At 28.5% G+C, this 11715-nt stretch overlaps 1 protein-coding gene across 1 annotated transcript; it reads left to right on the forward strand.

Annotated features, from left to right (window-relative positions):
- Positions 1-8346: 8346 nt before the first annotated feature.
- MRS44_015988 (uncharacterized protein) lies at positions 8347-9720 on the forward strand (the record flags this gene model as incomplete). Its single annotated transcript, XM_065619436.1, has 1 exon — positions 8347-9720. The coding sequence occupies one exon, from the start codon at positions 8347-8349 to the stop codon at positions 9718-9720; it is 1374 nt and encodes a 457-aa protein (XP_065475508.1).
- Positions 9721-11715: the final 1995 nt, after the last annotated feature.

An 11715-nucleotide genomic window follows, 5' to 3' on the forward strand; every position in this document is an offset into this window, starting at 1 on the left:
AATTACCTCCTTAATTAATATTAATATTTATAGCTATATATTAAGCTTTAAGACTATAGTTTTTAAGTTAAGAGAAATAAGATTAATTCTTTTAAATACCCCTTTAATATTTCTTTTTATTATAATAGTCTTATATATAATATAAAAGGCTAAAAAAAACTTAGTCTTTAAAATATAAGTAATAAAGTATTTAATTAAATACTTTACTTTTTAATTATAAGCCTTTTTAAGTAACTTAAAGTACTTAATATTAAAGGGCTAAAATAAATAAGAAAAATAAAGTAATATATAAAGCTAAATAATTTTCTTTTCTTTATAATATCTCTTAAATTTAATAAAATAATAACTTTTATAGCTATTAAGAATTAAAAGATAATAATAATTATTTAATTATTTAGCTATATATTAATTAAAATATTTTAATTATTTTAGATTAATTTTATTATTAATTTAGCTATTTTAGGTTATTATAATAGCTTAATTACTTAAGAAGTTATTATTTTAATATTAATTAATAAAGTAATATTAGCCCGCGCTAATAATAAATAACTAGATTACTTAGCTTTTTATATTAATTACTTAAATAACTATAATTTATTCTTAATTTCTAGGTTATATTAATTTTAGCTTTAAATGCCTTTTTATACCTATAATAATTATTTTATTTATAATTATATCTATAAGAAAGCTAATCTTATTAAAGTTATAAAGATTATTTAATTAGAAATTATACTTTGCGATTATATTTACTATAAGCTAAAATTAATTATAAATAATTATTAAATCTTTATATTTAGCTCTCTAGTAATTATATTTATAAAAGAAATATATCTTAAGGTCTAAGTATTACTTAATAAAGTTATAAGCCTAATATATACTAATTAATAGCATATTATAATTAATAAGTAATAAATTAGCTATTTCTTTAATATTATAAAGCTAAGAAAGAAATCCTTATAAATTTAAATTAAGAATAAAATAAATAAGGATTTATTCCTTTAAATTAAATAACTAATATAATTTCTAGATAATATCTTATTAAGACTAGATCCCTTTATAGCAATTAATAAGAGTATTGCGATTAACCTTATAAATTATTATAGCCTATTAAAAGCTAAGTTTTAGTTAATTTTAATAAGCCTAAAAAGCAAAAAGCATTCTAGCCTTATAATTAATAAATAATATACTAGATAGTTAAGAATTAATTAATTAAATTAAGAAGATATTAAGTAAGGGATTTTTAGCTAACTTACTTATATAGCTAACTTACTTATTATATATATTAAATAATTATATTAAAAGTAAATAAATTATTATAATTTAAATATAAAATATAAATATATAAAAACTATAATAATATATTTAATAAGTAAGTATATTAATTAAGTAAATATATTACTTATATTTTATTTAAAAAAAAAAAATTAAAAAATAATTTAAAATTTAAAATCTTAATAAAAATTAATAATATTTTAAAAAAAGACTATTTATATATTATATAGTCTTATATAAGTCTTTAAAGAGTTTTAAGAAAAGTTTTTATAAACTAATTTATAAAAAAGTATATATATATTATATACTTAGGTATTTCTCTATAAAAAGAGTTTTTTAAAAGTCTATAAGACTTATTTTAAGATTTTTTAATAAATTAAATATATAAAAATACTTTTTTTATATTAATAATTAATTTATAAAAAAAGTTAAGAGATCTAAGATAAGCTTTTTTTTATAATATAATATAATAATATACTTACTTAATTAATATATTTACTTATTAAATATAATAAATATAATATACTTAATAAGTAAGTATCTTAGATAAGGAAATATCTTAAAAATCCCTTAACTTATATCTTTACTATTTAATTAATTAATATATAACTACTAAATATATTATAAAGTAATTATAAGGCTAAAATATTTCTTACTCTTTAGGCCCTTTAAAATAACCTAAGATTAAGTCTCTAATATGCCGCAAGTATATATATAGTCTCTTAAAAGATTCTTAGCTACTAGTAATAAGATATATAATCTCAATATAATATTATCCCTAACTCGCATTAGCTATTTAATCTAGAGGAATAAATTCTTATTTATTTTATTTTTAATTTAAATTTGCGAGAATTTCCCTTATAGCTATATAATATAAAAGAAATAATTAATTAATTACTTATTAACCGCGATATATTACTTATTAATATATATTAGACTTATAATTTTATTAGGTAATACTAAGAGCTTAAGATATATTTCTTTTATAAATATAATTATTAAAGAGCTAAATATAAAGACCTAATTATTATTTATAATTAGTTTTAGCTTATAATAAATATAATTATAAAATATAATATCTAATTAAATAATATTTATAATTTTAATAAAATTAACTTTCTTATAGGTATAATTATAAGTAAAATAATTATTATAGGCTTAAAAAGATATTTAAAGCTAAAATTAATATAGCCTAAGAACTAAGAATAAATTATAATTATTTAAGTAATTAATATAAAAGACTAAGTAATTTAGCTATTTATTATTAATATAAGTTAATATTACCTTATTAATTAATATTAAAAAAGTAACCTCTTAGGTAATTAAGTTATTATAATAACTTAAAATAACTAAATTAATAATAAGATTAATCTTAAATAACTTAAATATTTTAATTAATATATAATTAATTAATTAATTAATTTTTATTATCTCTTAATTTTTAATAACTATAAAAATTATTAATTTATTAACTTTAAGAAATATTATAAAAAAAATAAAATTATTTAACTTTATATATTACCTTATTTATTTTATTTATTTTAGCCCTTTAATATTAAATATTTTATATTTTTTAAAAAGGCTTATAATTAAGAAATAAAATAATTAATTAAATACTTTATAACTTATATTTTAAAGACTAAATTCTTTTTAATCTTTTATATTATATATAAGGCTATTATAATAAAAAGAAATATTAAGAGGGTATTTAAAGAAATTAATTTTATTCCCTTTAACCTAGAAGCTATAATCTTAAAGCTTAATATATAGCTATAGACTTTAATACTTATTAAGGAGGGGATTAAACCTTTTACCTCTTAGGTCTTAAGGACCCTAAAGATTATACTTAAGGCTAAATCTTAATCTAAATACCTTAAAAGATAAATTAAAAGGCATTAAAGTAACTCCCTAGAGTTAATCCTTAAAGCTTTATAATCTCTTATAAAAGAAATAAAGGTTATTATATATAAAGTTACTTTATTAATAATAAAGGTTAAAAACCTTTAAGAAGTAAATAAAATACTAAGTTAATACTAGAGGGTAAAAAGAATTAAATTATAAAAGAGAGGGGTTATAATAATAGAGAAAAGAAGGTAAGTAATTAATTAAATAAATATTAATATATAGGTAGTAGCTAAATCGTCGAGGAATAATAATTAAGGAAGATTAATTAGACTAGGTATTTAGCGCTATAATATCTATAATAAGCCTAAGTATAATATAAGGACTTACTAGGTAATAATTAAGATATCTAGGGAAGAATATAATAAGTAATTTTAATTAATTAAATAGTTTATAGTATTTTTATTATAATTTTTAATAAGAAGGTTAGGATTTTTAAGATACTTATTTATTTAAGATATTTACTTATTAAGTATATTAATAAAATTAATTAAGATAAGTTTAAGTAATTAAATATATATAAATATATATTAAAGTTAAGATATATAAGATAAGATTAATTAATTTATAAAATAAAATTAAGGTTATAATAAAATAAGATAAAAATATATTTAAAAAATATTAAATTAAAATAAATTTATTATAATTATAATTAAGTAAAATAAAGCTTAAAATTAAAATAAAATAGCTATAATTAATTAAAATAATACTTATAATAAAAATAAATATAAAAAATTATAAAAAAATAAAAGAAAATTATAAAAAAATAATATAAAATTATAAATATAATAATATAAATAATATAAAATAAAATCTATATATAAATATTATTAAAATATAATAATAATAAGTAGTATAAAATAAGAATTATTATAAAATAAAAATAATAATAATATTAAAAATAATATAAAATAATAAATAATATAAAATAATAAATAATATAAAATAATAAATAATATAAAATAATAAATAATATAAAATAATAAATAATATAAAATAATTTTATTTTTTAAAAGATATATATAAATAATTATAAGAGTTATAAATAATAAAAAAAAGCTAACCTCTAGTCTCTAAGGGATATATATAAGTAATTATATAAGATATAATTAATAAAATAAAGCTAATTTTTAGTCTCTAAGGGATATATATAAGTAATTATATAAGATATAATTACTAAAATAAAGCTAACCTACTGCTATATACTAAAATTAACTTTAGTAGAGTTAATTTATTTTGCCCTACTTTATAGGGGGTAGAATTAATTTATGCCGGGGGGTAAAGTTGAATTTTAGAAAATCACTCTATAGGTTAATAAGGGGGGTAAAGTTAATATTTACTAAGGGTAGAGTTTATTTAAGCAAGGGGTAAAGTTAAATTTATAATTAGCTATAAACCTTACTATCTAATTAAGGCACGTTATATATAAGGAACGCTAGTATATATTACCTAGGGCTTATTATAATTAGTATTTAAGGAGAGGAACTATAATCTAAAAGAAGTTAGAATTTTTAATTATAGCACTTTAATTTTTTAATCACTACTGCGCTATAATAATAAGTTTTATTATAAAACGAGGCTTATCTAGTGCTATCTACTTATTCATTTTACTTCTTAAATATAAACTCCTTATATACTAGTTATACTAGTTTAGGTATATTATAGATAAAGTTACTACGCACTTATAAACATAATATAATAATATAAACCTAAAAAGTTAGCATAAGCTAGTAAAAAATATATAAAAATTGCCCTATATATTATGAAATTAGTCTTAGCTAGATTAGCTATAGTATCTACTACTAATAATTAAGCTTATTACTTATCTCGGCGCATTAAAGCTAGATAAACTAAAGTATTAAGTATATAGCCTTATTTTATATTAAGTTTAGAAAATTTAAGCTTATTATATTAAAGCCTATTAATAGGTTAATCTAAGGTATAGAGGATAATTATTAAAGGGATACCTAATACCTCTTACTAAATTGCCATAGATTAAAAATATTATATGCTAATGCTTTTTCCCTTCTAGGGCGAGTAATAAATAGTTTAAAGTTAGTTAAAATACTAGTCAGTAGAGAAAGAAAAGAAGTCGCAAGCAAAGCCAGCTTCCTTAAAGCCATAAGCGACGATTTAAAGTCTTCCCTAGAAGTATTTATCTACCTAAGATAAATATTAAAACAAGAAGAGAGATACTAGGATGCTATAAATTAGCTATATATAACTAGTAAGGATTTAGGCAGTAAAACTTTTATAGCTATAAGTCTCTAGTTAGAGAGAACTTAATAGCCCTCTATATACTAAAACGCTTAGCGAGATATATTATAGGCATTAACTAGATTACTAAACTGGTAATTCCTGATAATAGATTATATTTTAGGTTAAGGAACTCTTAAGGGCGATACTAACTTTATAAGCCTATATAAGGATAAATAAAAGATATTATATATTATAAGAGTATTAGACTTAGTTATAGATCGTTGTGAGGATATGGTTTGCTATACTAGCTATACCCTTCTCTACTAGCTACTTAGCTTATAACTTTAAAGCCCCCAGGAAATACCTTTTAGTCTTATAGTAAAGAGAAATACTAAGCTTAGATATAAGTAAATTAAGAAAAAACTCTTAGCCTTTACTTTTTAGATATACTAAATGCTAAGTAATATTTAATAAGAAATTATAGATATTAGGCTAAATTTAATACTCTTCGCTTAACTAGAGTAGATTTAAAACTATAAAGTCTAAGACTTATTTAATACTTCAAAGGGGCTCTAGCCTAAGATAGAAAGTCAGAGTTACTATGGTGGTATTAGAGAAATACTTAATAATACTCTTATTAGTAATAATTAATCTAATAGGGACGCATATAATATATTATAGGATAGAGAAGGGATACATAATAATAGATAAGATAAAGAGGAGGATAATAGGGATAATAATAATAGCGACGTAGAGGACTAGGAGCTCAAAGATAATAAGGATAACTATAATAATAATAATCCTAGATATAATAGCGACCTTATCAAAGTAAAGGGCAAGTCCGCCAAGCCAGTATTTAATAAGTTCTATAAGCTTCTATTCTAACTATATCTCACGCTATGCACTAAGATATTTATCAATAAATAGCTAAGCTCTATATTATTAATATACTTTAATAGGGTTCTTAGGTTCTCTAGAGACTATTATAAGTTCTTACTCGCCCAGCAATATTGCCCCTAACTATTAGTAATTATTTATATCTAGCGCATATTACTTCTAGAGCATATATTACCGCTATATCTATATCCTATTATTAGTATTCTATAGCGGCCGCGGACGGAGTAGCTTAAGACCTTAAATAAAATTCGAGAAAAATATATAGTTTTAGGCTTATAATCCCTAGTCATAGAGCTAATAAGCCTTTAAGATTTCAGCTATAATGCCGCCCGCATTAAGCTACTATTAACCCTTTTCTACTAGAGTAATAATAATAAAATAATCTCTAATAAAACTCTTAAGCTAATAATAAGGGAATTTTATAAACTCCTAAAATACTTTATCTCATAGGTAGAAGTATTATATAATAGTCTTATATTTAGTATAAAACCTAATATTAACCTCTTAAAGATTAAAGATAATATAGCTAGTTTAGAAAGCGGCTATTACTTTATAGAGCACCTAGGGAATAGCCTTAAATTAATATACCTAGATTTACTTATCTAAGCTTATACTTTAAGTAAGAATAGGTTTACTAGGGGCGGCACCTAGAAGTAGTATGCTATTATATTATACTTAAAATAAGTAGCTGAGATAGAGGAATAGCTCGCCGGTGGTCTTTATATTGCATATAGTTAGACTCCGCGAGTGCATAAACTCTTTAGTCTTAAATATAAGAATAGTCTAAGTATGACTTATGGGGTATATATCTAGGTATATTATATAGTATATATTATTCGCTATTATAAAGCAAAGCAGCTAATAAATCGCGAGTTCTATATAGTCTACTTTTTACTAGTTAGGCTAGGCCGTGTTTTATACTTATATCTTATTTATATCTAAAAGCTAGCTAATTTACTACGATAGGAGTAAGTTAGGTATATTAAAAGCTATTAGGAATGCATATAAATATAACTACTCTTTTATAGTAATAGAAAAGCATAGCCTACTTCTCGCCTTATAGGTATTCTTATTAAGGCCACTTTAGAAGTTTAAAAGCAAGTGGTCTATATTTATCTATATCGCTAATTAGTAATAATAGTTACTAAGAAGTATATCTATAAAGTATATACCTTATTTAACTAATATAATAATTATAGCAGTAATACTAATATTAATATTATATTTACTTAGTAAAGTAAATATTACTTATTATAGCATGGGATTATATATAGACTTAATAGGGTATACCCTTTCTAGCTTTAATTACCCCTACTATATACTTATAAGTAGGCCTTAACCTATTAATATAAATTTATTTATTAAGTAAGTAAGAAGCTACCTTTATTACCTTAATACGCGCTTATTACCCTTAAATTACTTACTATATGCTATAAGCAAATAATCACTAATACTTTATTAAACTTTATATTTACTATAAATTAAATTTATCTATCTAAGCGACTAAGAGAATAAGAAATTATTAGATTACTAGTAAAGCAGAGTTTAGGATTTATACTAGCACTAAAACTAGAAGATAAGGGTAATAAAGTCTTATTTCTATTAGATAATAAATCCTCTTATACTACTCTATAACTTCTTAAAAGAGAAAATCCTATATAGATAGACTATATTCTCTATATCCTTAATAAGTATTAGATTCTTATTTATCTCCTCTATAAGTTTATAATCGAGCTGGGTAAGAGTATTATTTAGTACTTCCATAAAATACACTAATTTAAAGGCAATAAGCTTTAGTAAGTAATCTCTTTCTATAGTAGTAGATCTTTCTAAGATCCGACTATAGTGCCGCTACTAAATCACTAAAGTAAGCCTATCCCTAAGCTACTAAGATTAAAAGGATATAACTGCGAGAGTTATAAGTATTTAATTATAAACTATAAAAATATCCTTAGCTATTATAATTAACTTAAGTATAACGTACTTGATAAGTGAGTGGATCAAACAAGTGAGTGGATCAAAAATCCCTCATCCTCCACCCTCTCTACTTGATCAATTGATTCTTCACCACCAAGCATGTCACAGACAAATTATGAGGCAAGAATCCTTCTGGCACTTCATGCCTATCAAAATAACCCCAATCTAGGTCTCAAACGCGCTGCAAAGACCTATAAAGTTGGTTATGGTACACTATGGCGCCGACACAATGGCATTCAGTCTCAGCGCGATACCACCCCCAAATCACGCAAATTATCCGATCTAGAGGAACTGATCATAGTTCAGTTCATTCTCGACCTAGATTCGCGAGGGTTTCCCCCGCGACTACGTGGTGTGGAAGAAATGGCCAACCGACTGCTCGCTGACCGCGACGCGCCACCCGTCGGCAAGCGCTGGGCTTCCAACTTCGTCAAGCGACACGATGAGCTCAAGACGCGGTTTTTTCGTAGATACGACTACCAGAGGGCCAAATGCGAAGATCCAGCCGAGATTCGAAAGTGGTTCAAGCTCGTGGAGAACACAATCGCCAAATACGGTATCGACCTGGCCGATATCTACAACTTCGATGAGGTTGGCTTTATGATGGGCGTCATTGCAAACGGAATGGTCGTCACAGGCACAGAAAGGCGTGAAAGACCGAAATTAGTGCAGCCTGGAAGCCGGGAATGGATTACTGTCATCCAGGCCATCAATGCGGAAGGCTGGGCGATCCCACCGTTCATCATAGGTGCGGGCCAGTATCACCTCGCCAACTGGTACCGAGACAGCAACCTCCCGGACGATTGGGCCATTGCAACGTCTCCCAATGGCTGGACCGATAATGAGCTGGGTCTGGAGTGGCTGAAGCACTTTGACCGGTACACCAAGACGCGATCGGTTGGCCGCTATCGTCTTTTGATCCTCGACGGCCACGAAAGTCACCACTCTCTCGAGTTTGAGAAATATTGCCAGGCAAACAAGATTGTTACGCTCTTTATGCCGCCTCATTCGTCTCATCTGCTTCAGCCCCTTGATGTCGGGTACTTTAGCCTGCTCAAGAGGGCATATGGTCGAGAAATCGAGCATCTAATGCGATGCTCTATAACCCACGTTTCCAAGACCGAGTTCTTTCCAGCATTTTATGCAGCATTTCAGGCCACCATGACAGAGAAAAACATCAAGGCAGCTTTTAGAGGGGCTGGCATTATTCCTCTTGATCCGGAAAGTGTGATTTCGAAGCTTGATGTGCAGCTACGGACGCCGACGCCGGCTGAGGAGGAGGCCGGGCTCTCTACTACTTGGGTTTCAAAGACGCCAAAGACGGTCCTTGAAGCCGAATCTCAATCTGAATACCTCGATAGACGAATCAGAAGGCATCATAGTAGCTCGCCAGAGTCAATACTGGAAGCATTAAAGTCGCTTTCCAAGGGAACAAAGGCAACTATGCATGAGCTTGCCTTGTTGAGGGCCTAGGTCCGCGATCTTCAGCAGGCAAATGAGACACTAAGCCGGCGGCGGAGGGCAAAACGGAGGCGACTACAGAAAGGAGGAGTAATGACAGTGGGGGAAGCAAGGGAAGCAATTGATCAGATGAATGTGGATGGGCAGGTAGAGGGGGAATCGTCGAGACGTGGTGGTCAAGGAGGGTCGGGGCGACTGAGGGAAAGGCGCTGTGGAGGATGCGGCAAGACGGGGCATAATGCAAGAACATGTCAGATAGTTGTTGCAATGTCTGAAGAAGAGTATAGCGACTAGTTTTAATTGATTAGATGATTTGTTGTGTTTTTATAGAATTTTCAATTGAGAAGGGTGAGGATTTTTGATCCACTCACTTGTTTGATCCACTCACTTATCAAGTACGTTAGAGCTTAATAGGATAGTAAAAGAGGATAAAAGGATATTACTATTTAAATATTTGCAAAGGGTAAATATGCGCGCTATTGGATTATGGAAGAGTAGAGGAATTTATATGTTTAGATGGGATATAGAGGGGGTAGAATTGCTATCGGCCTTTTTCATAGTAATCGCGGACGCACTATTGCGATCAAAGCCTCGCTGAGAATAATCGACATGGTGATCCACAATGCCAAGATCCATCAGGCTGCAACGACGGAAAGAGTGGCATTTGGTCACTGACCAACGCTCGGGCCTCTTTCGAATGTCCAACAGTCGGTGATAAGCCCCTATAACCTTACAGCTTGCCACCTCAGCTCGACAGTAACAATGTGCAATTCGGCTGGCAAAGTGCATGATTGCTTGAGTGTGGCCGCAGGTTTTAGTATCAGGCAGCAATAGGCCAATAAGCCTTCGGCTACGTGGGTTAAGGAAATGCCGCAACTTGCCGGTTTTATCCACCGTGGCTGCCACCATACACGAAGCAACTTATCGGTATTCATAATGAGGCGAGACAAGAAGCTTAGTTATAGGCAACACCTGCAATGCAGCAGGAGATTTTCTTCTTTGAGGGCAAATCGACATTACAGGTTATCTAGACCTCTCTAAGCGATCTCCACGGAGCGGGCCAGTCTGCCTAACCGCGACATAATGCTGACATGGTGTGCGGGGTATATCACCTTACAACTGAGGAAAGATATAATAGCTAATAATTGCCCATTCGGTCCCCTCATTTTAGTTACTCGCTTGCATTTGTCAGTCTATCAAGTATCACTACACGCACGATAGCCCTGTGCATCCGCTACGTGGTCAGCAGCCCGCCATTTAGCCCCTATGTAGCGTATGCTGAAATCTGCCTTGCTTACCCTTCGATGGGACTATTGTGGCTGCAGCCGGTCAAGCAAGCCGTTTTTGGGCTTTCAACAGGGTTTGCCGAAAACGGCCATGGACCAAGGCTATTTTCTCTTTCCTCGGAGAAGGAATAACCTCTATTACCATCCCTTCAGTGACCCTAGCGCCCACTACACGGCAGAGCCATACCTTGAAAGCTTTGGGAACGGGCTACACGGCAGCAATGCTACGAATATAAGCGCGATGACCTAAACCAAGGCCATTTTTAGCTTATATCTTTCCAGGAGAAATAGCAGGCATCAAAGCCAGGTTAGATTTAATCATCTTCTTATATATATCACAAAGCAAATTCGCGAATATCAAAACTATAATAACTCCGCGTCTATTTTATACTTTCCTAGCTAACTAGCCGAGGACTATCTCTAGTTCATACCTTTCTACCCTAAACTTGCCGATCTATTTCTCGACGAACTCAGTAAATACGTCCAGTGGCAGTCCACCCTCGAGGCTCTCAAAAACCCTCCTGATACATATATATCCTCGCCTATTAATATACTAGGCAGCCTTAAGATAATCCGCAACACCAAATACTCAAGCCAGTAGGAGTTCGATCAGGCAATCAAGGCCCTTATTAATAGCGCTAATAATAGCCACTTCGATATAGAACCACGCTCCTTCACTCCCTTCACTTTTATACGCAACACGGCTTTGGTATCCATCTCG

This window comes from Fusarium solani, assembly GCF_023522795.1.
Source record: "Fusarium solani strain SB1 chromosome Unknown bctg00000011, whole genome shotgun sequence".
NCBI classification, from domain to species: Eukaryota; Fungi; Ascomycota; class Sordariomycetes; order Hypocreales; family Nectriaceae; genus Fusarium; species Fusarium solani.